We start from the raw sequence: 27754 nt of genomic DNA on the forward strand, positions 1-27754 counted from the left end.
TTTCCCACACCATCCTCAGGCTGCCCCACGAGCTGCCTTGCTCTGCAGGCACAGCTCACAAACACGGGCTCCTTCACCAGCCCTCCAGAGCAGCTGGCTCTGACACATATGGATGTACAACCAGATATGCTCAAAGAGAGATTCTTACAGCTACACACCTACACCCAACACATCTTCAGATAGAGCCCTACACCACAGGGTGGACTCTGCATGGATGACTACATAGCTGCAGCCACCAAAACGGGTGGAAAACGTTACCATAAGAAGGCCCTATGTGCACTACACCCATTTACTAACCTAGAGCCACTTTTATTCTCTTAATATTCATGCTTCTTCATAAGGAATGGCCTTTTTTTACTGCAAAGGTAACATTCACTACTGAAGCGCTGGATGTACTGAATGAAACTCCACGTTGAAGTCTTAATTACAAGAGCTGTCTCCACCATTAGAACTTCGGTGTAAGTTAATTAATTCAGAAATCGGTGCTAATAGCTGCAGTTTCAGACTCATTTGATTACTGTGGGAATCTACTGATATCACCAGGAAAATAATGTTTATTTTATGCAAAAGTTGCCGATCATTCCAGGGAATACATGGTGAACTATTTGGAACATTACAGCAAATTAAAGTTTTTAAAGCAGTGTAAGCAGAAGAGGGTTATTTTTAAAAGTGCTACCTCTGAAAAGCTGATTGCCCAACACTATCAAAATGGTCAAAGCCGTAAATGCCAAGTTCATTTCTATTTCACTTTGGAGGTAACTATCTTTCAAATCCCAACAGCTGGACTATTTAATACAATCTGGTGAATCAAAGTATAATTCTTCGCTGGGCTCACAGTGGGGAGTCTGCATTAGTGTATGGCAGCATTCCAACAACTGATGCACGGCCAAACGCTCTGAAGTCTTTTTCATTTATAACAAAAATGGATAAAACAGCAATCATATTTACCACCTTCAAAGGTCAGAAAAATGAAAGATGTCGATATAAGGTAGTTTAATGGAGAAAACCAGTGATTAAACCAGAGTTTTGAGCATAAAAATAAGAACTACTATTCAGCCGGCGTTGTGCGAGCATCCCCTTCTTCAAATCCTTTACGCTGCTGCAGCTCCAGCCTGACAGTGCTGCTGTTAGAGCCGAGGTATTGTTGGAAATTATTAACTCTATTTATTAGGGATTTGTAGCTCCTGCTTAATAGTTGTCAAGAGCAGAATGCAGCCATAACAAAGTTGCAGTGCAAGAATGAACGTAATTTTGGTGCCCTCTTTCAAAGAGCAGTTTTTGCTATTACAAATAAAGCAATTAGTATAGCTGTAGTTAGCCAGCTTTGAATGATGACAGATTTGTCCAGTCCGGCCCTACGTAAAAGCTCTTCCCTCATTGAGATTGTTAATATTGCTATCAGTACTCCTGCTGTTTGTCCAACTACAGCTTTAAGCCAGAAATTGAGCTCCTAGTTCTATTATTCATATGTAACTGTTCATAGGTCTATTCTTATGACTCAGTACATAAACTCTGTCCTATGAAAACCTAATTTAAAGGACAAATGCTTTTTAGATTAATGGTATGAGGTACACAAAGTTCCATGCAGCTTTAAGAAGGACTGCTTGCGATAGGAGAATATCAAAAGCAATTAAAGGGTTATAACCAATCGATCATTAGTGAAGCAGTGCTGCTGGGCCTTCTGTATATCACCAACAGTAAGAATGCAAAAGGACAAACTCGGTATCAGACAGTTGACTGAGACTTGGATTTGCCCTGTGGCCATCCAGTACTTGAAGGTAGAAAATAAACAGAAGGGGGAACGGCTGTTTACAAGGGTGGAAGTGATAGGACCAGGGGGAATGGTTTTAGACTGAGACAGGGGAAGTTTAGGTTGGATATTAGGAGGATGTTTTTCACACAGAGGATGGTAACGCACTGGAACAGGTTGCCCAAGGAGGTTGCCCCATCCCTGCAGGCATTCAAGGCCAGGCTGGATGTGGCTCTGGGCAGCCTGGTCTGGTGGTTGGAGATCCCGCACATAGCAGGGAGTTGGAACTGGATGAGCACTGTGGGCCTTCTCAACACGGGCCTTTTATAATTCCATGATTTTCTTTGTTTCCTCCGGTTAGGATGATAACCTTACTACGATTTAACCGTCCTTGATGCTCTGTTCATGAAATCATTGGAACATATTTCCATTAGAAACCAGGATGTTATTTAAATATTGCAGAAAAGAATTTTGGAAGAAGTCTCATCCAATTTTCTAACAACATGCAAAAGCAAAACCCTAAATGGACCATCCAAGAAAATTTATTCATTTATTTAAACACTCTATTTAGAAAATACTGCCCTAAATCTACTCCAGCAATGCCCACTGTGAAATTATGGGAACTACAGGTTGGGTCTTCTGCACAGAACCCAGGCTGAGGATCTCTGATAGAAAAGCCAGCATTTGCACAACTCCAAATTCACAGTCCTTGTCTCTCAGTGAGGTCCCTGCTCTGGAGCACTGAGACACCTGTAGTCCTTCAAATAAAACTCCTCTTAAACTGCAAATCAATCCTTCCCTGTTTACTGAATACTTCAGAATTTTTAAACACAGCAATAGGTGGAACCAAAAGGCTAAAACCAAACAATAGTAAGAAAAACACCGATTACAAGCCTGAAAAAGGCTTCAATTAAGCATTTGTCCAATGCAAGCTACCATGGGATGCAGACAGTGACACAAGTGAATTAGTTTGCTGGCTCCTTCCTCTGCCGGTGTCTGCCAACAGGTGTCCATGAAGAACGCACCATTCCCCATTTCAGAAGCTCCTCTGCGATCATGCAGCAGCGAGAGGAAAACACCTGCAGACTGACTGCTCTGCAGGATCAAGTCATGGCAAAGCCTTCCCATTTTAGGCACTGCTTGGAAAACACTCAAAAATGATCAGCAAATTAATTTCCATGAGGAACCTTCAAGAGTTTCTGCCTGCAGCGAGTCAGAGCACGCAGTGCAGTGCCTAAGAAACACATGTGACAGTAGCTTTTAAAACAGTTCAAACTATGGGAGACCTCAAACTTCCAGAACATCCCATTGTTTCCTTCATTTGTTGTTCAGACCAAATTGCCCATGCTCAAAAGCTGCCCTGGAAAACCTTTGTAGCTCTGCCTCACTGCGGCTGAGCTGCTTCCTGCAGCGCTGGTGGATGATTCAGGGGTACTAAGATTACAGCCAGGAGAAGGAGGACAAATCCTTTAATTGTATAAAATCATGAGATTAAGACTAACCCTCTCTGCGGTTCACCGTTCTCAGAGGTCTCTGCTGTCCAGAAACAAAATATTTACCAAATTCTGGGGGGAGGAACAGGAAAAACAATCAGACGGGGCAGAAGCAGACACACCTTTCCCTCCTGTGTCTGCACTGCAGGGAGTCACGGAATGCTCTGCGTTCCCAAAGGAGCCACACTGTCACCTGCCATCTGCTAAGCAATTGTCACAGAATTACTGCCATGCTGGGTTAAACATCTGGGAAATGATTTCCAGAGGAAGTTACCTGAACATTGAGATAAGGCCTGGGTCCCTCTATAGGGCACATCATGCCACACCTAAGCTTCCCACATTCCAAGCCATCTGCTTCAAGGCAGCACACCCATGTTCCGGCAATTCCCTGCTCTGAAATTACCCCTAACCTTGTGGTTTGCACCCTAAGTTTTCCTCCTGAATTAACTGAGTTACCATCAGTTAGTTCAAATACCAGGAATCTCAGGGTGAACCACACTGACTTACATCACAGCCTTTTTCCACTATTCCTCTTTTGGTGACCAGCATCAGCTGCCCATCTAATTGTGCTGGGGGTGATGCTTGGGAAGCACTGAGCTGCAGCAACAATCACATCGTGCACGGAGCCCTGCCTGAACCAAAGGCTGCAGTCTCACTGGCTCATCAGCATTTAGGTTGTCACCAAGTTGGTGTGGGAACCTGGACTCCATTCAACGAGCCAAATTCTGTCAGTGTTGTTCACATCCTTCTTTCTCCATGAGAACAGCTGTACTTAATGTGAATAACAAAGATGCATAAGGGTGGTATCACTTAAATGCTTCTAAGTATTACCCCGCCTCTTTGAGACCACAAGTCTTAGTGAAGGGACAGTGTGGCAAAGACGAACACCTCATGCATGACTACCTGTAAGGTTTTCTGTATGAAGCTGCACTTTAAAATCTAGCTGGAAACAAACAAAAGAGCTCAGCAGTGCACTGGAAGAGACACCTGGGGATTATGAGACACGCAATCCTCTGCCGTGCCATAAAAGGTTCGCTCGACTGCTGCAAACAGCTGAGGGAGGTCACACCTTTGTCAGACTTCAAGGAATCACAAATGATGAGGCAGCTGCATCGTTCTATCGCAGGTATGAATAGGGAGAAGTGCCACAATAAGTCTTTTGTATGCCTTTGTCAGGGAGGGTTCCTGGTGAAAGCCGCACGCGGTTCGTTTAATTAACACAGACTGCTTTAGGAAACAGCGGAGCAGCAGGGAGAAACAGCCCGTGCTTTGCACCCATGTCCTCACAGTACCCTACAGGGGTTGTGCACTGAACTGGCTCTTATGTGGCCTCTGGGCCAGCCACTGAAGGCTGCACCACATCTCTGACTTAGCTTCAACCCACAGTGAACTCAGGGATCTGGTTCTTGCACTGAAACCACTTGCAGGATGCACATCAGAGCACAGCAGAAGGGGACAACAGGGAGATTCCCTTCAGAAATGCACCGCAAACTAAACTGCCTGTACAGCTGCCTAGAAGCCTAGAACACTGCTTACAGATCTAAGCTGCCAGATGTGTACAACAAATGAACTTCCTTCCAACATCTGTTTGGAATGAGCCCTGTCTCACAACAGCACCACACTCCGTGCAGGCTGCAGGCTGCCTCTACTCACTTTTGCTACAAGCAGCACCCAGGAGACAAAGAAAAGTCCCTGCACTTCAGCAGCACCTTGGCTACTTCCAGTCCTCCCTGCCCACCCAGCAGATGGGCTGTGGTGCCCTGGCACCTTCTCTCTCCCACTGGAAAACCATCCCCAGTGCTTTCTGAGGTTTACACCAGTGACTGGGCGCAAAGCAGCCCTGCAGCACTGAGGAATCTGGCCCATCACGTTTGTTTTAATGCTTTAAACAGATAAATTAAAATGAAATGTGTCTTTTAGGATGTCACTGAATAGGCAAGCTGAGAAATAAATTGAGCTTCACGTACGCTTTTATAACACATAACAACTGTGACTGTCAACACAAGATCCTTTTCACTGTCAATTCACCACGCATTCTACAAGACCTTGGGGCCTGCAATTATTTCATTTCCTTTCTTGCAAATGCAATTTCCACTTAGTTTGGTGGAATAAAAGGTAGACAAAAGGTGGTGGGAGTTGCTGTGTTTTGCTGATGAAGGTTATTTGCTCCAAACTGTGGAAATCCACAAACTACAAACAATATTTTCCAGGAACAGCCTCACCTTTCTGACAGGGTGGACCTTCCCGGCAGCCCAACCAAATACAACTGCATTATTCACATCACCAATTACCTGCTGAACAAATCTTCGTCTTTCTGATTAAATTAAACTGAAGATTATCCTACTTCTAAGAATACTTTGATGAAATAAAAGGGGAAAACACGAGTGGAAAAAGCAGCCTGCTTTGAAAACTGGCTGCTTTAAATTAAATAAAATCACAGGGCACAGAAAGGAAATGGGGCTCTTCACCCATTCAAAAATAAATGACAGAAGTACCCACAGAAGAGTGAAGGTAATATCAGCTCATAAAAACAGGCACGAGGAGAACTTCCAAGCAAGAGCACAGCCCAGCTTCACAAGGAGGGTGGTGCTGTTACAAAGCCAGTCCTCCAGCAGATCTGTCTGAAACCAGTATTCCTGAAGCAGGTTTAACTCCTTGATACCAAACTGGTACCTTGGATCCTCAATCCGATGTGATAAAAGACCCCTCTCTCCATCTATGCCAGTACAGGACTAACTGCTTTTTACTTCTTCCTCTGAAGAACCTTAATTTTGACATCTCAAGGTAAGTCAGTTTTTATCCAAAGATGTTTAAGGGTAATAGGCTGCATTCATTTCATTCTGACAGCAACCGCCCAGCACAACTGCATACAGACCAGCAAGACTTCTATGATTCTATCTGAAAATATTATTATATTGAAAACACTGAGCCAAAACTATCTTAGAAAATAAAATCAGGAGTTACCCATGGAACTAAACATGCTCTTTGGGATATGGAAAATCCCTCAACTTTGCTACTCAAAAAATCTTGAGGTCTTTCTTTTTTTGGTGGCAGAGAAGAACATTTTATCTCGATGAACAACAACCACAGATTCTACAAGGAAAGGAGCTTTACTACAAAAAAATTTAACCGTCTACACATGAGACTGAATTACCTGAGGAGTCACTGCAAAGAGCTGTAGATACTACATTTATCCTGTTAAGCAGCACTGAAGTGAAACCACTTTCAAAATGCATCAGCTAAACAGATGTGATATTGAACGCTATCTAGAAAACCACACTTTACTTACTGTAGCAAAACTTTGGAACCTGTGACATCTTTCAGCTGGTTGGAAACAGGACCTGAATCGGGTGCTTTGGAACTGAAATCTGTCTCTAGATCTTTCTTCTTCGATGCTGTTTGCACACCGCTGGCTTCTGAACCTAACACAGGCAGAGATTTGGATTCTGACGTGGCCAAGATTCCAGTGGGATCTAAAAACCAAAGAAAGTTTAAAGCTTATGATAGCCAAGTTCTAGAGACAAGGCTTAAAAACTCAAGTCACCAGCAGGAATCAAAATGGAATTTTAAAGAGTAATTTTTAAAGACATTATGGCTGAAAGAGCAACGCTATGGAAGAGAAAGAAAATCTTCTAGAGTGTCTCAATGCAGGGACAGGTAGAGATGTAGGAAAGTCAGGGCACTTACTGCCACTGTCCTGGTCAGTGGTCACTTTCCGACGTCGCAGAACTCGTTCCAGCTCTGTCTCACCACTGTCTGTTTCGAGGGACTTCAAGCTTCGGGAACTAGTGGATTTGTTCAGTGTTTCCTGCAGCAAGAAACAGACACACAAAGCTCTAAGAGTATACAACAAACTGCACCACACCTCCCACACCTGCTTTGTGACGACAACCTTCTGAGTTTCTGGAAGACAAGTGCAGTCCTAGGTGAATTGAAAAACTCTCCCTACAGTTTGAGAGCATCTAAACCCTATCTATGGATTAACCTTACCTGCCTACCTTTGAGGGTTGACATCAGGCTTAAGAAACAATGCTGCGGACCCCTAATAAACAAACACTGGTGCTTGCAGCAAAGCTCTGTCTTCTTCCCTTTTAAAATTTAGAAGATCTTCAAACACTACCCATTGCCTATATTAGCAAAATGCCAAAGAGCCACCCTTCTCTCACTCAGCTTGCCGTGCATTTAGTGTGCTTGTGTTGTACTCAGGTGTGCACACACCTGGAAAACTCACTGAGCACCAACTAAAACGTGTTATTATATCATAGGATCTGGTTGATCTGGCATAAATGTGAGCATATTTCCATGCACTTGATGGTTTCTCTGACACACAGGATTAGCTCTCAAGTTAAAACAGTGTTTTACACATGCAGGATAGAATATACATCCTGCTCCCAACATGTTTTCTTTGACTATTTGAAATTTAACTGAGAAATACATTATTTCTGAGCACTGTGCTGCAGGTCTGTACTAACATACGTATACAAAAGCAACCTGAGCAACTGAGTTGTGCTCAAACTCTGCGCCTTACAGAACAAAAATGCTTTGTATGCAACAATTATATGGAGGTCTATGTGAAATGCGTAATTAGCGTAGTAACAACAACCGTTTACCCCATCACATCCCACCCCCATGTTTGTTGTCTGACTGTGCATAATGACTGGTCTCAAGAGCAGACAGGAACTGGGTTTTATTTAGTATGTCTTACACTGCAAATATCCTTAAGAACTCAAAAACAACGAGTCAGACACTGTAACTATAGATCTCCTTCTGCTTCCTCTGAAGTACATAATCAAGTCTCCCTCCACGTCAGTGATACAGCATCAAAGAAATGAAACTGCTATTAGAAAATGAAAGGGCCTTCAGCAGGGTTGTTGAGCCTGCAAAAGTACAAACAGCACACCACAGCAAACAATGCACATATGTATGGAGTGCCATTTAAAGCAATGTTGCATTTTCTTCCTTTTCTCTTTACCTCCATAGTCAATTAAGCACCCCTCTAATTACAGCTTGGCATTCAGATCTGGTGGCTCTCCACATTACTTCTTCCCTTCTCCTCCTCTTTTAATGTGATGGAAAAGACTCAGTTTAATACATTATGATTTTAAGTCCCAATTAGCTATTTGCATTGCAGTGGTTATTCTCTTTGCTGTACTGTCTTGCATCAACCAATGCAATACTGAAGTTATTATTTAGGTGCTCTTATGGCTGATCAGAAAATCTCATCTACTGTGAATGTGTTCTGCTCTGACATAAGTCAGATTTTACCATATTCCATCTTAGAAAGGCAAAATACTCTGAGTATCTGGAAAGCCTCCAAAGGTCCTATGGCAGATGCAGAACACAACAACCCCTCTAGTGGCAGGAACGTACACACCTGGAGCACAGTTAACAGGTTAGCTTTGCTTTCTCCAATGTATGTTCTCTCAGCAAGACTAACATCATTCTTTCCATAGCACTGAAGTCAAAAGTGAGGATGACTGAGGGATTAACCAGAATACACTGCTCTGCTGCTTCAAACCAAAACATCAACACAGAACTTTCAGTTACAAGCTTTTATGCACAGAAGGTCGTGTCAGCTCCATGAAAAGAAAACAATGAAATATAAAGTACAAGTGATCTCACCAGAATCCCTTTTAATTCTTTCATTGCACTTTCAGAGGGCTTTGGTGTTTCTGGCTGTAAATAAACATAACACGCATATGTTAATAAAACACATGCTTACTAATCTGGCCCAGAGGAAATAGGCCATGATAAACTCAGAGCAAAGCAAAAGAGGAACACAAGGCAAATGTGTTCTTTTGAATCTTCTATAGAAAACTGTTTTTCGTATGAACTACTATGCTCAGTTAGTACTGCTGCTTTGCTACTTATTCCAGACCTTTGTTTTCGGTCTGCTTGACTGGTTGACTGGTCTGAGATGAACTCCCTTCTTAATTCTGTCCATCATCTCTTCAACAGCTTGTCTCTTCAGATCCGTAACTTCTTCACCTGTTCCAACATCAAAGAGGATAACCACATTCTACATACGAACTACAGAAGATTAGCAGAAAGAAAATACCATGTTAAACAGTCTTCAAAACAGCTTGCTTGCCTTATCCAGCCCCAAACTCACATATCATGAAACAAACAGGCTGATCTTCAAGAGATTCTCTATCACGACTGCATAACATACAGGAGAAACTGGAAGCTTTGTGATGAACCTCAACAACACCCGTTAACTTTTCAGAGTTCTGGACACTCTAACAATAGACACCCAATGTCACAGACCAAAAAGGGAAAAAAAGACCATATAAAAGAAACACACGGAGAAATATGGTTGATGCTATTCAAAGCTGCAACGTTGTACCTTACATAATGAGAATTTTAAATAGACTTTTGATCTCACATTTGTCAGGGTACTATTGATGATTCATAGAAATGCAGTTTCTGTATTGTAAGCCAATTTAACGTCAGGCTTTCATTTCACAAATAGGCTGTTTCAAATATAAAAGCTTAATTGGCGGTATGGGATCGAAACCACTCATCCTAAGTCCTTAACGAGGGTCAAAACAAGCCCTGGGTTGGATATAACAACTTGATCGAGAAAGAACTTTTCCTCTTTTTTATTTTTATTTCAAGAACAATTCAACTATTAGGAGAAGCAGCAGCTCACGTGACTGAAGGAAGGTCAGAAGTGTTCAAGTTTCCTAGTAAATAACAAAGTAGGATTTTGAGAGCTCATCAATTTCATAGTATTCCCTGCAATTGCCATTTGTAACTATCAACAAAAAGATGCAATCAAAACACCTACGATGCTTCGAAGTAAGGAAACTTGATAAACGAAGGGAACACAATTTAACAATTACTGAAAGATAAGATGGACTCTTCATCAGCACAAGGTCACGTCTCATCATTTTACCCACACCAGCACCTTGTTTCTCAGGCAGGTCACCATTTCCCAAAGATCCCCCAAGCCCAAGTTCACTTCTCAGTTCCTCCCCTAAAAAGCAGGGGTGGTAACGCTTCCTTTCTCTTTTTGCATGTTTGTCCCACCATCCAGTAATCCAGCCATGCTTGCAATACTGCTACCATCAGTAAGCAGTAATTCTTCTGTAACAGTTACACCCTCCATCATTTCACCCTGGCTCCCTTCTCTAGCCCCCTTCTTTGCATAAGTGGCACCAAATAAGCCAAGCAATTCGCTACAAACGAACTTCTACTGTTTTATGAGAGAGAAATAGTGAAAATCTTGCTTTTTTTCTTAACTGGCAACTCTTGTCTGACTAGCTCTGCCACTTCAAGCATGCATGGTCATCTATAAATCTGTACTTAACTCCCATTATCAACCTATCAAGATTCCAGCTTCCATTAAACAACAATAAAATGCAATTTCAGCTGATATTTTGCATTCAGAGCCACCTTAGCACGTGACTGTTCTGTTTTAGTTTTTCAGTATTTCAGTATTATTAAAGGATTAGCAGTACGGTCAGCTCTGAGAGATCATTTCACGAGATATGGATCAAAGGATAAAAACTGCAGCATTTCAACCAGCTCCTGCAAGTCTGAGATAAACAGGAACACCCTTTTCCTCACAGGAAAAAAATAATAATAAGATACATTTCTCTGTCACATCAGTGAGTGAAATCAGTGCGTTGATGTCTCTAATAAGCATGACACCCAGAAGCAGGAAGACAGGATCTTCCTTTTGGTTACAGCAAATCTTCCCTAAGGTTTGTGATTGTTCACACTAAAATCCATTTGGAAAAAATACATTGGATGTTGATCACAAGCTCAGCTGCAGGGGAACTGATAACTAAAGAGGGCTATGCAAATCTGCTTGGGATCTTGATGGAGTTTACATGAGCAAAGCTACAATGCCAAAGATACCATCTGCCATCTCAGAGCTTGTATAACTGGGCTGCAATCACAGTTCTGGACTGCAAGGTAGATGAATATGCTGGGACACGGACAGCGATTGTTAATGCTGACAACTGCAAGTGTTTGCATAACAATTGGTACACGCAGTTCATTTTCACTAGCTTTATCTAGTGAATGATATACACGACTTGTGGCAGGGTGAGACATACCTGACTCCTGCTGAGGGGGTTTCTCCTTCTTGCTCACGTTGGTGTTGGCGTGAGACCGCTTGCGAATCATTGACATGAGAGACCTTTGAGGAAAAGAAAACTGCAGACTATCACTCCGTTCTCTACTACTCCCTGCTAGAATGAACTGTGAACACATCACACAAACAGATTGCTTATACCTGATTACACAGCTACTTACAACAGACTCATTTAGCAGATCCTGAATGCAGATGTATGTTCTGAATTACCCCCCACAACGCCTCCCCCATCAAAATGCACCAGAGAAATTTATTTCTTTTTAACAGACATTAGGCACAAATCAAAACACTTCAGATTTGAATATTAAAAGACAGCGTCTCATTGTGACAAATGACAAATTGAAGCTGTTCCAGCACTGAAAAAAAAGCCAAGAAGGAAGAGCTGTAGATATCAAAGTGAAGTATTATTCTCCGGAGGACACTTAAATACGGTGATCAGTATCTTCTCACCAATTCCATGTTTGTAATCTTCTTACAGTGTTAAATAATTATCCCTTCACCACAGTCAAACTGTAAAAACCCAGGCAAGGAAATGATTCATTTTAAAGCCCAAGTAGATGCTCCTACACGCATCCAGTGTGTCAGTGGGGCTTTATCACTCCCCGTTGCTCTTTAAGAAGCTGGGAAACCTCCCTGAGATAAAGCATCAAAGCTCCATCCAGCACCCAGGTTCTGAAATAGTTTATGCTCTCATACATTTTATGGTACTGGAAAGAAATGCTCTGATTTAGCTACCACAGGGCTGAAAATGGATAGTGCTACCTACCCCAATTAGGAAAGGACTCAAAAAGAAAAATCACTCAAAAGTTAATTTGTGCCATACATTAATGAGAAAGAAGCTGGCAAAACCGAATTTGTTAATGAAGATAAAAGCAGCAAAAGATCTAACACAATTGTTCAGGAAAAGTTCAGATTCTTAAAAACGAGCAAGATGGACAAAGGTCTGAATTTCCCCCACTCACCATTTGTCTTAACACATTTAATCTAGTAGTTAGCAAGAAATCTGGATGTACTTCCCATACAAAGGTTAGAAAGGGTTATCTGAATCCATTTAAAAATAAATACATAAATAAAATGGAGGGAAAGATCACCCAAAACAAGGACTCATGCACAGCAAGGACAGCTCTTAGACTTCCAAGACTTTTTGAAAGTGGTATTTCTAAACCAAATGGGGACTGTTATGGAAGAAAACATATTGGATGCCAATATCTATTTCCTCCCAGTTCAACAGTGCACTGCAGCGTGTGTCTTATTTCAAGCAAATATAAAGTATACAGGAACGTTAGCTGCGTTCTTAAAATTAAGCCAAACGCTTTAGGACTCCACTTACTTGTGGTTAGTGCCCAACACATGGTACTGGCCCACTTCTTTTATGGTACTTTGAAAACTTCAATCTTAATTTTATCTGACAGGAAGGGACAACAGTTATCATCCAAGATATCCTCTAGTTCAAAGGGGTACCTCTTAGCAGCAGACTCAGACAAGCACCTCACAAGTCTGTAATTACAGCTATCAGGTGAATAAAAAAAACATTGCCTAAATTTAGAGGAGACGGGTGTTTCTCCTCATCCAAAGTCACAGTCCAGACAACAGATTAGGTTTGGGAAGACAAACACTGTTCGCAACTGGTCAGGGTGCAAGACTGTTAGTGAACAGAGTGTCCAGCTTGCAAAGTGGAAGGAATAAAACTCAGAGCAGACAGAAAACCTTCCTTTTTTAAAGACACTTTTCCTGGTGAGATATTCTGTATTCCAACTTATCCTTCAGTGAAGAGCACTGACTCTTTAAGCACTCACCGTATGGGGTTAGGAGGAGGTGGAGGAGGGAGAGGGGGCGGTGGTGGCGGTGGAGGAGGAGGTGCAGGATTTTCAGATTGGTGTATTCGTTTTTGAAGTTCATCAACTGTGCAAGAGAAAAAACCTTGAGTGAGGACTCTGCTTCTCACATCTGCTCTAAAAACTTTGACGGCTTAAGCAAAAGAAGCTACTAATTAACCCCAAAACCACTCAGTTGCTAGGAAGTCCTATTTCAGGCAATGTTTTCTACTCTCAGCAGCCTCCTAATAGCACAGAAATCACACTAAACCATTTAATGCAACCTGGGCTACTTTTGAAACTAAAATGACACTCTTCAAACAGAATTCTTTCTGTAAAATCTCAGGACAGATAAAAGTTTATCACATTCACACTACTGCAATCTACATGAGGTCTGAGGCACATCAGCCTCCTGTACTTCCATGGAAGCTGAATGAGTCCTCAGTGTACATCAGAAAACACAGAATGGCATCGTATGCAGCCTTAAATAACAAACTAAATAAGAGATGAGAGAAATTAACAAAGATGAAGCTAGAAACTGATATCATGTCTTCCTGATGGACTTTGGCTTCTTTTTTTCCTCACCAAACAGCTCAAGCTGAGGGGGAATGGGATTATCCCACTTTCTGCATAGAACTCTTCAGTTCTCATTACGATTAATTCAAACTGAAATTCCAGTCTTTAAATGGTAAAGTAAGAAGCATAAATAACGGAGTGACTTTAAACCCCAGGTACAAACTTAATGTTGACAAATTCCTTCTGAAAGACAAACCAATCTGGAAGGACTAAATCTGCTGTGATGTTTAGATCTGTCCAAAGACAGTTGAGAAAAGGCTGTTTCAGTGTATTTTTAAGGCTGGGTAATGTAAAGCTCCAACAAAAAACACTGCTAACAAGCTTAATACTGCTCTTAGAAATATGTTTCATTTATCTTACGAAAAGGATTTGGGACTTTGACTGGGGTTCAAACTTAAAACCAATACCTGCTTAGGCCTTCAGCTGAATAAAGGACTGAAAACAAAGACCATCAAATCAACAAACCATAGGCCCACAGTCCTCATAGCAAGGCTACGCACAGCAGGAGCTGTGTTATACCTCTAGAATTAAACTCATTACACAGTTTTACCTGTATGCTTTAGGTCTCTTGCTTTTTCTTCAGAGTTCTGACATTTAAGCTCTAGTTCCTTTTTATCTTCTTCTAAGAGTTCCAGCTGCTGTTTAAGGCGACTAATCTCCTTATGCAGTGCTTGGTTTTCTAGCTTCTCTTCTAATTCTTTGACCTGTAGTTGGCAAACCACAGCATTAATTCATCCTCCAATTCAAGAAGCTTTCAAAGATTTCTGCATGAAATGAGAAGCAGTTTTACCTTTTGTTGATGCTGAAGCCTCTCTTCTTCTAACGCGTGGGTTAGCTTAGCATTGTCATCCAGCGCCTTCAGAAGCTGCTGATCGGGGGCAGAATTCTGCAGAAGCAGCTGGCTTTGCCTTTTCATCTTGTTTTGTTCAATAAACATCTGTGAAAAAAACAGCCAGCCCCAACAAAAACAACAGTTAAGCAAAGTCTGATGCTATCTTGGAAAGAAAAAGAAATAATTGGAAAGAAAGCAACAAAGTCAATATTGAGTTAATACAGCAGGAATAAAGGAAAAGGCGGTGAGAAAGAAGGGAAAAGAAAGTCTGAGAGTAAAATTTACAAGAACTGAGCTTCAACTGAAAGGAACCAGAACAACGCTCTGCCTCAACTCTATTACCTGCATGATGGCAACAAAAGGGATTCAACTGAGTATCTGAGATTTATTTCCTGGAAAAATGAACAACCCGGTTCTGGGGACTCTGGGAAGATTAAAGGGATTCAGGGTGGAGGAATAAAAGTCAATGAGTTCACAAGCGATCTCCTCAACCATGTCAGCCAACCTTGGCATGCAGCCCACTTAATGCACCATCACCTGGGTATGTACATGATGGAGTGTCTTTGGGAAATGCATTTCAGCTCATGTTTGATTAATCAGTGTATGTAATTGCCCTCAGATCCATTTCAGACTTTGACTGCTGAAGTTCATGTTTTCTCTTTTTCGGTTATATTGTAGATCCAGGGAATGGATACATGAGGAAAAAAATCCATCCATTTAGAGGCATGACACTGATACAAATATCACATATTTTCCTAGGCTTCACCCACATCAGCATGTGAGATTCCCATAAGAGAGAAAACCAGCTTCTTGCAGTCTATTGAGGAACTTGGAGAAGAAGAATTATTTCCTGTCCCTACAAATTCCTTGGTGAATTTCTTCTTCATCCTGATGTCTCTTCCAGGTAGCAAGAAGGTGCCCAGCAAACAGCAATCTGCACTTCTGCAAAGCTCAGCTGCTTCAGTTCTTACAGCAGAAACAGGGACTGGGTCACGCTGAGACTGGAGATGAGTGTGCACAGCTCAGGAAAGCTCCACTTACAGCAGGAGAGCGGAGAACAGCCACAGGCTCCTTCAGACTGTGAAAACACCGCTCCACAGCACAGCAAAAGCAAGTAGATACTTTAAAAAATGCAGTATTTCATGTATAAAAGTTCCATGAGATTTTGCCAGGCTCCTATACTACTTCTCACCAGCCAAAACTGCACGTACTACACAGTGACGGATGGTTTCTTCCTGCTCGGTGCTGTTGCACACTGCCAGGTGATTTGTATTTTTTTCAGTACAATCGGATTGTAAGGAACCATCAGCTGATGCAGATTTGTGAGCAAACACTGTGCTCTGCGATTTGCACAGACGCTTTAACTGTGTCTTTCTAGAAAGCACCTCTCCTCTGGTATGCAGAATGAGAAGCCTATGGCCACTCTGAACTCATAACATATCCTGCTTGACTCTGCGTGCCAGGAAGAGCCAAATGATGCGGCCTTAATACTAATAAAACCAATAGAGAACACTTCATTGGGCAATGCTGCGCCACGAGGCAGGCAATAAAGAACTGGAAGCATTCGATGAAGGGGAAACAATGAATGCAGGCTCTAGTACTAAGCTTTGTTTTAAAACAAACCCTAACAAATTTACTATAACACACAGAGAGCAGAGAAAGAGCTTGCCTTCTTCCTGTCTGACCTACTCAATGAAACGGGGTGAACTGCCCATGCTTACTGCAGCTAAGAGCGTAACCCTCCCCCTGCTTTCTGCATGGCTCACTGCGAGCAGGCCTGGGGCACGGCCATCATCAGGGGCTGTGTGCAGACAGCAGGAGATCACAGCCAGCCCCTGCTCACTGCCCTCAGTTCATGGCCTCTCCGGTGAGCTGCACGGATGTCATCAGAAGTGAGCCTGCCACACAGAGCCAACATGCACAGAAAGCAAGCACACCATAAACTGAGCACTGCTGGGAGCCAAAACGCCCATGGTGTATCGGTTTCCCATCCCAAAACCAACAGTCACATCTGTGGCAAGAACAATTGAAAGGCAAAAGAAGCTGAGAATCAGTGCTACCCACTTTGACCTGTGAAGGTTTACCTTTGTACTGCAACTCCTGTATTTGTTTAACCTTTTGTCTTCCTAAGAGTGACTGCATCTTGAAAATAGTCACACATGTCTAAATCACAGAATCTTTCAGGGTGGAAAAGACCTTCAAGATCACCAAGTCCAACCACCAACCTGATGTATCAAGTCCCACTGCCAAGCCACATCCCTTAGTGCCACACTCATGTCTCTTAAACCCTCTCCTGGGATGGAGACTCCACCGATTCAGAGCCACCCTAAATTTTTCCTACTATTCAGTCTCAACCTCCCCGGCACTATTGGAGACCATCACCTCACATCCCTTCACTTGCCACCTGAGAAAAGAGAAGTCCTTCATTTCCAATTAGCCTTATTAGTTACTTCCATGACACACCAAGTATCTTTCTTCTTACAATAAGCACGAAAGACTCCGCTAGGAAAGTAAAAAAGTCCTTCTTGCTTTTGACGTGACAACCAATTTCTCACTGCAAGTCCCATCTATTCCAGAACTGATTCCCACTCCTGCAACTTCACATACCAGCACATTCCAAATGAAAGGCCAAAACCAGACATGATGGTCATAACAGATAACACAGAGAAGAGCTGGTGATGAACCAGCTGCAAGTTTATGAGAGGTTGCTCCTTGTGTTTGACACGGGACAAAAGAGACCCGTAAAATCAATTCTAATGTTAAATTAAAACAATTACCGCTTTAGCGAGGTTGGAACCTGTCTGCCTGCACAACCCTGAATATTAACTAAAGAAACTGCTGAAAGGGCAAAATAGCTACTAACAGGATTATTTGGACCAGGTGGAATTTAACCAATTGATGGATTAGTTCCGACTCTGCCACCTGCTCGACAATTATCTGCTGAGTATCCCTAATCAATGCTAGAAACGTCAGTCAGTGCTGGGGGAATCCACGGAAACTGCAACCAAAGGCAGAGCACAAAGGATGCCCACCTATCATCTTCCTTTTACAACCCTGCAAGTGCTGTACAAAGCAGCAGTGCATCTTTCCCCTGAGTTTATATAAACTGAAATCTGCGACTTGGCCACACTGCATCAAAAGTCTGCACAAAAACTGGGGAGGGAGGGAAGGGAAACCCTGAAAATAATAAAGGCTTTTCCCTTGACCTCAATGAGGCCACGCCTCATTCTCAGCACCCTGCACTAACCATTACCCTACAAAGCATTCGCTGCAGCTGGTTTTTGTTTACACCAGAGCTACAAAAAAGAATTCTTCCTAATTAAAGAAAAGAGTTAGAAAGCAACCCTGTCAGTGTCGAGTCCCTGGGAACTGCGAGCCTCATTCAAGCGATGCTGAGGGTACAACTGGATGCTTTCCAACTAACTCTTCTCCCAGGAGCAAAATGAGGCCAAAGGAAATGCTTTAATATCCATGTGCTGTGATGTTTCTTATACAGCTACTACTCATTTGAGTACTCGCTACATGAAATAACTTTATTGTCTTAGCTGCAGTTTGAAGGGCAGAATAACATCCGAATACTGCAGCATTGCTATATTAAGGCAATCACTGGCAGCATAAAGTGAAAGAAAAGTCAAGTGCAAAAGTCAAGGAATAAAACTATGTACATATCCAAGCAGGGACAAAATATGGAAGCCCAAACAGAAAAGAGAACAAGATCAGTCAACTGACCAGCTGGACCTGATGTCGAACCCCTGTCAGGACAGTTCCATCTCCTCCACATCCTACTGAGGAATCAATAAATCAACCTCCTGGTGTGGTAAAGCACTCGTTTACATAAGCCATAATCTACAGGAGCCAATGTCTTTTGCAATACTGATAACCTGAAGCTTTATATTTCCATGTTCGTATGTGCATTAAGTCCCCAAGAGAGGCAGAATCGCAGAATCAAGGTACCTGCATCTCCCCAAGGGAACAAACAGGCTGTAAGAAAGATTTCATGTGATGTGGGGCAAAGAGCAATCTTGCCTGATTATGGCTTGACAGAGCAATAAGTGGCTCCGAATTCAGGAGGCACTCTGGATTTGAAATGCAAGTCCAAGAGTGTATTTTAGTTCAGTGGCTAATAAGGAAAAATATGCATACACACACACACACACACTTTGACTTCGTAACTGCTGAATGGAGCCTTATTACCAAGGACATCTGGACTCGTGAGCTTCACTTCATATGAATATTACAGCAGGAGACAATGGCTAGTGTTGAGGAGGGGCTTTTGAAGAAGAGTCGATAAACAGACACACCTCATTAAAGCACATTAAGAAACTCAGCCATAGTTTGGACATTGACCTAGAAATGCTCTCCCTACACTCAGGCTCAATGCTACGTATCGAGCAGTGACATTAGCCCAGTGTGAGTTACAAAGCCTGTGTGTTCTAGTGGGTTCATAGGTTTCTGAAGCACTACTCAGGGAAAAAAGCTACAACAAATAAATGGTTCTGAAGGTAACTTAGTTTGGCACGTGCTTAGCTTTAAGTGCTCACAGCATTACTCCGATCTGAAAACTCTGTATCAGGGGCTTATATTCCTGCCTTGGATCGGATCTGCTCCTATGGAGAATTACCATCCTGAGATGTCAAACAGAAAGACAAGAGTACTAAAACAGCTAATAGCAAGGGCATGGATGGTACACAATGAGGCTCTCTTTAACAAAGAACAGTATGAGTTATGGAAAACCAGAGCGTTTCCGGTAATTTCACAGATTGGGGTTTTCAAATGAGCAAACAAATAACCCCAGACTGTCAAACTACCACAGAACCAACCTGACTGTCAATTGCAACCACACCTTTAAGCATTGCACAGCAACAGGCAGCCAATAGTCACTCCCCTCTTCCCAAATGATCCATAGTATTTTATGAACGAGAAGGGAAACTCTTCATTTTTTTCCCCAACAGAGTAAGTGCCTGAACAGCAAAATACAACAACAAACAGGAGGGGAAAAAAAGAGAGAGACCAAAGAGTTTCCTTTATACACCTGTTAATCTGTCACCATCTCACAAGCTTGTTCCTGGGAAAAAGCTTGATGAAACATATTAGTGCTGGATCATGCTTCAAAAATTCTAACATCCAAGCTTGGGAGAATTCAAGCACTAACCACTCTCTTTAATTATTATTTCCAGTTCAATCAGCTGGACTGCAAATTAATTATCTTCAGACACCAGTTTCTGTCAAACCATCCTTGGCAATGCACAGAGTGCGGTACTTGTAAGCAGAGAGAGCTGCTCTACAAGTGCTGGCTTTGTAGTACCCACTCATAGACGTAGCACGGTAACACAAAAGTCCTCACGAATTAACCCCAAAGTCACAAACGCATCCAATGAAGAGTTCTTCCAGAGCTCGCACACAAATCACTGAGATAACCAAACTCATAGCACACAATCAATCCCATGAGTAGTGCAGACAACTGTGAAGAAAGACAGTAGTTTTTCCTGAGTGATGTAAAATGACAGCCACCTTTTACCATTCAATACTGGAAGATTCAGTCTCTGATAAAGTAACACGTCAGCTATGCACTGGTAAGGGTAAAGATGGTTTGAGGGAAACAAATTAATAAGCAGTGAAAAATAGGAGCGAAGTCAGGGAAAAGATAAGCAAGGCACATTACAGACCCACTTTGTTCTTAATCCATCTGGATGACGGTTCTCAGTGCAGCTTCTCCAATCACAAAATACTTTACAGATAACCATAAACATCTGGGAAACCAAAAAGAGTGAAAGGAACCCAACAGATCTCATCAGCAGTTTGACACTCCATTTGTATTTACCTGAGATGCAGAGATAAGAACAGCTCATGACTAACTCCGGGAGCACGCTGCCTCTTCTCAGGGAGGTTTCCAAAGCAATTTCAGGTGCAGCTGCAACCTCTGTGCCCACATACAGGACTGTAATAAACTGTTCACTTTACAAAATATTGTTGCAGGGTTGGTTGTGTGCTTAATCAACCATTTATGCCAGATTTTTTCCCTGAAACTCCTGGGATATTTACATTGTTAAGACTTTCAATTTACATCTTGCACTGTGTTCCACCCCTTTTGGCTTGCTTTGGCTGGATGCATTGTACTTTGCTCATCTTTGTGGAAGAGTGCTTTTCAGGGCTAGCCTCTATATTATTGCAATGGCCTTCAAGATACTCTCTACCTTCCTTTGTTTGCTTATAAACTGCTCTACAAAGAGCTGAGAGATCTTAAAGTGTCTCTTAAAACATGACACTAGAATTCTGGTTAAGCTTGCCAAGATTCCCGTGTTAACAACCCTGTTTTATTCAGGTAGCTACAGATTTTTCCATGCCCCCACCCCTTACACACTCTATTTATTTAGTTCTTTTATGCAGATTCCTGTACCTTTCATAATGGATTGTGACTCACTTCAAATCCTTTTCTTTTTCCTTCCCGCTCTCCACACCGTGGCTGACAATATTTACTCAGTTTCTTTAGAACCTCTAAAGAGCGTGAATTCTAATGTTTGAAGTTGGATCATTTTTGATTAATTAAATATATATTATGGTGGTGCCAGTAGAATGACTATAATTAAAGCTGCACTGGGTTTTATTTTATATTTTTAATCAAAAGCTGATTTTCAAGTGTTCTCACTCCCCAATGCACTTGCTTCCTCTGTCTTTTGTCTCACCCCAACTGCATTTGCTCCTGCACACATAGACCCCTCCCCTTTCTCTCACACCAGCAGTCCCAATTGCTCACATCCTGTGGCAAATCCCCATCTCCTGTCAGAAGCACAGGATGGAAAGGGCAGCACTTGGAGCACAGCTGTGGCAGCTGCTTGTGGCATCCTCTGCTGCAGAGCTCTGCATAGGCTACGTCCATAGACAGGCTATTGGAGACATCACAAACTAAAACAGCACACTAAAATATACTAAAGTCACTGCAGTGCTGCAGCATAGACAAGCACAAATCTGAGCCTGTTTCCCTTCTCAAAGTGCTCCAGGGGTGAAAGGGTTCAGGCAACACACCACACTGGGGGAGCTCTGCATGGCCCTGCCCACTGCATGGAGTTGAATGAAGTGACCTTTAAAGGTCCCTTCCAACTCGAAGGATTCCATGATATTTAATTTGTGAGTATTTCCATCTTAACATAATGACATGAAACAAAAACAAACAAGGAAGAAGCAGTTGTTAGCAAATAACCAGAATTTCTTAGGCATCACTGTATTTAACAGCTGGAACATCAGTTCATCATTTAAAACTCAGAAAATCCATTTTGGAAGATATATCAAGGTACACCTGAATGCCACATTATGCATCCGAACAAAAGCAACATTCTGGGCCTGCAGTACCAGGTAATATTTTTGTATGACCCAAAAGCCAGTTTAACTGCACAGTCCCAAATTACTCACATCTGAGGGATGCAAGACCTTTACACACACTCTTCTATTGTCAGTTAATGAACAGAAACACGTAATTGTTCCATACAAAAGATAAAGCAAAGCAACAGTATGAAATGTGAGACAGATTCTGTAATAACACCTGCTAAGTGAACATGCTTCACTCTTTGGAATTGGTTTCCAGAAAATAACAGTTCCACAGATACCACAGCTAACCAAACCTGCTTGTAAAACATTGTCAATAAATATAGGCAACACTTGACTTTACAACTTTGGGCTGCTAAAAAACCTGAAATAATTTCAAGGGAATTTGCAGATTTTTTTATTTCTAAGGGAGAAACAAACCAACAGAAAACCCACCACAGCAGAATTTCAATGTGCAAATGGCACTGAAGCCGTGGCAAAGGGAGATGGGAAGTTCCGTCCCACAGAGGAACACGGGCTCCATCTCACAGAGCTCTGTATAACTGGGCTTTGGAGGATGCTCTATGTGCAGTCTCTCTGACTTAAATTATTTCTCTTGAGCAGTTTTTCTCCAATATCTCTTGATTTGAGCAGCATCCCACTAAGTCCAGCTTCATATCACAAATCTAGAAAGTAGATGGATATTTTAATAACTAGGAAATTATTAGCTACTGTGATGTTCTCCAGCCTTTACATACACAGTCAGAGAGAGCTCATGTGACAGAGAGCTCATGAGCAGTACCTGGTTGACTTCCTCACCACAACCTTCTAGGTTTTCTAGTTTGCATACAGTTTTATCTCAATTCCACAAAACATTTTGGTTAAAATGTTCCTATATGACTCTGCTCGTACCCAAAGAAATCAAATAGCCAGCACAAAACACAATATTAACTGAGCACAATAAGCATACTCAGTGTTTTCCATACAGTTCCCAAATTACTAATATGCTCTCATTTACCAGCCCTGACCAGACACAGTAAGATCCAGAGTAGTAAAAACAAATTACTCCTACTAAGAGAGTGAGAAAAGGAACCAGTAGCAGCAAAGAACAAAAAGCAAAAGATCTATGCAAAGCTGATCTCCTGAAGGCTAAAGATTTCCCTCTAGCAGCCATAGCTTCGAAATCTGAAATCAGATGTTTTCCTTACTTACGGTATTTCAATAATGACAACACATAGCTCTGATGTAAAATGGCTTTCTTTAAAAGCAGAGCTCCTGGTAAAACAATTATTTAGGAAGCCCAGCTATTACTAAGGAAAATATAGCACACAAGGCACAGGTTAGAAAAGCTGAAATATAACCCATGTGCAGAACTCTCAAAATCCAGACTGCAAACAGAAAATGCACCTGGGGGAAAAAAATATATATATAGCTTTTGTCTATCAACAGAATGACAGTTTATCAGTGTTTTCTGGGGCAAGCGACAATGCCAGCTGGAAGCCACCTGAGCAATCACTGGCCATTCCATACTGCTACACAGCACCTCATTTTCCTCTTCAGGAGTTTATATTTTTATAGCACACAGAAGCAATTTTTCAACTGGAAGGTTCTTTGCAGTTGGTAATTTGAAAGGCACGTGTTAAATAACAGCTGAACTCACATCAGGCTCAATTAATGCTCTATTTTATCACTTGGTTGTTTTAGGGTTGTTTTTTCTTGTGAGTTTAGCTTTATTTCCAAGAAACACAATGCTTCGAGTTATATCTCTAGAAAGGCAATTAATTCTTCCCAGACCCAATCACTACGTGCAACACACTGAAATGCTGTAGCTGATAAAGCCCATTGTAACTTGAAAGCCTCACCTGAAAAAGGCAAGATTGTGTGGATAATTATGTAATGCTTTATAAGTTCTGTAAACAGTAAATCCGTTTCACATATAAAATATATGTTAGTTATGTAGCACATGGAAATTTAAAGACAGCTTTTGCGTGAGCCAGGAACTGAAATCAAGTAGGCTGGTCGGGCTTTGGCCAACCAAAAGAGATCCCCTTTTCTTGATTACTCACCTCTTGAGCAAACGACTCTGCTTTCTTTCGTAGGTTCTTTTCCAGTTCAAAGTTTACATGAAGCTCTTCATACTCCTCTACTGCTAGCACTGACACTGTTTATAAGAACGAAAGAAAAACAGAAGTAAAAGCAGAATGGATGTCAAACCACAGCTTAGTGGTGGTCAGCCCTTAAATGAAGTCTAGAAGAGGTGGAGTCAAGCTCCACCTCCTTCCGGGAGCACAGCTGAATTACCCTCGCCTGTGCTCCCACGGCTGACCCGACACTTGCCTCAGCTGATTAATCAGAGGTTCAGGCTGTGATAACCAGTTTCCCATACAACAGCATAAGAAAGTACTGCTTGATTCAGGCATTTAGGCTCTTATTCTTCAGTACTGCAAATTCCTGAATGAAGTTGTAAGTTAATTTTTCTTTCCTGTATATAGTCCATGTTGCAATATTTATCCTCTTTGCTCACTATATATACACACAATTACTGATCTTCTGAACAGAGTAACACCCTTCCTGCCCTGCAGTGCTGAGCAAATTTACTGCTGTGTTAACTTGTGAACTCTAAATCAAAAGGCTTTACCACAAAATCAGGTGTTTGAGGCAACGTCTCATATCTACATAATCTCTACCCTCCGGTTTTAGTTAGCATCAGCTTGAGAATGCCGCAACATTGGTGCTTCTCATCTCCGTTTCACAGTCAACATACCTTACACCTTCCTTATTCTCACTGTCAGGCAGAGGTGTGCAGAGCTTGAAACTGTGCATTCTTCTATCACCCCAGTACAAGGAAGGATCCCTCCATTTCAGTCTTTTGCAAGAAAACCACCTCTTTTCATTTGCTCAGAAGAGGGTAGCCTTCTCCTCAGCATTACCAACACCAGCTAGAGGTGGTCATGCAAATTCTCAGCTTCCTTGATCCTCTCAGATCACTTTTAGCTTCAATTATCAGTGAAAACACCCACAGTTGGAAAGCAGTTTCACCTATTCTTTCATGACTGTTCCACAAAGAAGCATGCTTGCTATTATCAGTTTAGGTAGGTATATTCCAATTTGCCAAGTCACAACTCTACAGAAATGCCATTACTCACCTTGCAGGGTAAAGTTTGACATGTGTGTGTTACTAAGCCTACAGGCTAAGTATTACAAGCTACCACCTTAAAAAACATGCAAGAAAACGTGCAGCTTACAGTTGCAAAATAAGTCTTTAAAAAATATGCATATTTGGGTGGATAAATTGCACTGAATGCTACTTCTCATCAGTGCTCTTTAGATGAAAGGAGAGCAGATTCACTGTCCTAGGAAATCTTCTAACAAAACATCCAGGCATAAAAATTTCCCTCTCTGTTGCTCCAAGATTGTTAATTCTTTTTAATTAATAAAGGTGGTGCACCTTCTGGTGGAGTCCCGCCTCAAAACTCCAGTAACAGACCATATTTTGCTTTTGCATGTAAGTGCAACCAAAGCCTCAGGGGAGCCCTGCTCAACCTATTAAGCATTACTATGCATGTTGAAGGCAACTGTATTTGCCAGCCTTGGTTGAGCGAGGTTTGGAATGTCCCTCTGCAATATGATTTCATGGGGCCAGAGTAACAGGCAAACATGAAATAAAGGGTAGTTTTTTTAACTGTCCTTAGGAAAAAATAAAACATTTTGGAAACCTTTAATCGGTAACACCAACCCATAAAATGCTTCCTCAAGCTAATCTGTTTAATCATTCTAACCAAAGATCGATGTTTTAAGAGTCTTCAAGTATTGCCTGTCACAGGCTCAAGCAGTGCAGACACGACAGGGACAAGAAAAGAACACCCAAAAGCTTACAGAACATGCCCTACTAAGCAAACATCCCTATGGTAAAGGGCACCTGCAGCATCCACAGAAGGTAAAATACTGTCCCTCTAGGAGTTCATATATTTGTCTGTATTCCAGCACTCACTCATTTCTTTGAAAACACAGACTATGTACATTTTGCATAGTCTTTCCAATTCTGAAATAACAACATAACCTTCTGCAAAGGCTATAATATATTTTAGAGCATCTACTGAGGGAACATACCTCTGTTACATTTTTCCAACAGTTTTTGCTGTTTATTAACTTCTGTTGTCAAAGCAGCCTTTTCTTCTTTCACTTTATTCACCTAAAAAATTATAAAGAATAAATAAAAAAAAAAAAAGGCTATTTTAGTTATAGGCATAAGGCACGTAACACATTACACAATGCAAGCAACATTTTGCTTTCAGTAATTCTGTTTCTTACTATTGTTTTGATGCTATGGCTTCCTGTGGGATGGAAAGAATTTTGACCCCAACTTACAGACCCCTATCACAAGCAAGATTAAAGGGTTACAAACTAATCCTTACAGTGGGGCTCCCATGGCCCATTCTCACAGCATGTACTATCCCCAGATACAACATCTTTTCAACCTTTCTGGATGAGGCATCACAGCACTTGGTTAAAAAGTTACCAGCTTGCCCTGGACCGCTTGCCTTTTAATACAGACAAGCTGCTGGTTTTTAGTTGTTTTTGCTTCTTTTCCCCTGAGCTCTGTACATTGTACAAGAGCTGTCAGCTGTGTCTTTCTGAATTCAAGTGTTGCACAGACAGGAAGAACCACTGAGTCCCGATCTGCATCAGCACATGGCTTATCCAGTTTTCAAACAGGAATAAAATTCGGCTGGCTCAGAAAGCCAATTTGCTGGTCTAATTACCATGACAGGGCACTGCCAATGGCTAAACTCAAGGACGTGTTCAATGAAGTAGCAGCAGTGATTAAAACAGAAATTCTTCAGAAGTATTTATTGCACATGCACAGGCTTAAGAAAGAAAAAATAAACAGCAGGCTGATAGGTGAGAGTATGTCAAGCAAGGGAGATAAGAGTGAAAAAATGAATGCACTGGAACACGTAATGAAGAACCATCTGCCAGTAATAGCAGCAAGCCTGGACTCTGACGTAGAAAGTCCCTTCTAGACGTGTACTCTAAGTGCACCATCCTATGGGCAGGCTGGCAGGACTTCTGACTTGACAGCATTCAATTAACTTCACAACTGAGCATTTTTAGCAAAATGAGATACAAAAAGTACTGACTACACACTAACGTGGTCTCGCTTTCCATGGTACAATACATACTTCTTCAATTACTTCTACAAGTTTGCACCTCAGGTTTTCCAGTTCAATGGCTAAGGTCTTCTTTTCCTCATGAACAGATATGATTTGATCTCGCAGCTCTACAGTTTGAAGGAGGAAATGAAAAATACATTTTTATTTTATTCTTGGAAGAAAATAACAAAAGAAACATCATATCAGCGCAAGTAGACAAACAAAAAATGACTCTGAACAAAGCATCGGAATTATTCAAGGCACATCCGCAATGATTTAGGAACTTTGTAGAGGCGTCAAATAGTAGATGTCTAACTGGGCTCCAGCTCCAGATTCACCCTATTGTGGCAGCCTGCCTTGTTCAGTGCTGCTGTCTTTATCTGCATTCTGAATGATTCATTTTGTGCTATAACTGGACCGATCCTGTCACTGCAAAGCATCCTCAGTCCTACTCAGGAGACTCACATCACAGAGACTCTGGTACTCGGGTAGCAGAAAGCAATTTTTAATAGGCATCCTTTGAAACAAATTAATGCACTTCAGTTCTTTTTGAATCATGAGTTCTTATCACAAGGGAAATAAACAAAACAACAGGCAGTTAATACTTGGGAGATTTGCACTGAAGAAATTGTCCTGAACAGCTGCCAGTTTTCAGTCTTTGTAACATTATGTGAACAGAGTCAGAATATAACCTTTACTGATGGAAGAGTTAATGCTTGTAATTTTCCCCTCA

General features: G+C 41.7%; 1 protein-coding gene across 3 annotated transcripts in view; it reads right to left on the reverse strand.

Annotated features, from left to right (window-relative positions):
• The window catches only part of SHTN1 (shootin 1), a 53450-nt gene that overhangs the window by 2766 nt on the left and 22930 nt on the right, over positions 1-27754 (reverse strand). For all 3 annotated transcript variants that reach the window (XM_015867428.3, XM_032445526.2, XM_085555305.1), the window contains 11 exons: positions 27052-27149; positions 25979-26060; positions 23935-24029; positions 14528-14674; positions 14288-14441; positions 13144-13249; positions 11310-11392; positions 9122-9231; positions 8866-8919; positions 6931-7051; positions 6533-6716 (listed from right to left, as the gene is read on the reverse strand). In XM_015867428.3, the coding sequence (XP_015722914.2) occupies positions 6533-6716; positions 6931-7051; positions 8866-8919; positions 9122-9231; positions 11310-11392; positions 13144-13249; positions 14288-14441; positions 14528-14674; positions 23935-24029; positions 25979-26060; positions 27052-27149 (1234 nt within the window). The remainder of the gene's footprint in view (positions 1-6532; positions 6717-6930; positions 7052-8865; positions 8920-9121; positions 9232-11309; positions 11393-13143; positions 13250-14287; positions 14442-14527; positions 14675-23934; positions 24030-25978; positions 26061-27051; positions 27150-27754) is intronic.

Source organism: Coturnix japonica, chromosome 8, assembly GCF_054131305.1.
Source record: "Coturnix japonica strain WE chromosome 8, WE-NBRP24, whole genome shotgun sequence".
Taxonomy (NCBI): Eukaryota; Metazoa; Chordata; class Aves; order Galliformes; family Phasianidae; genus Coturnix; species Coturnix japonica.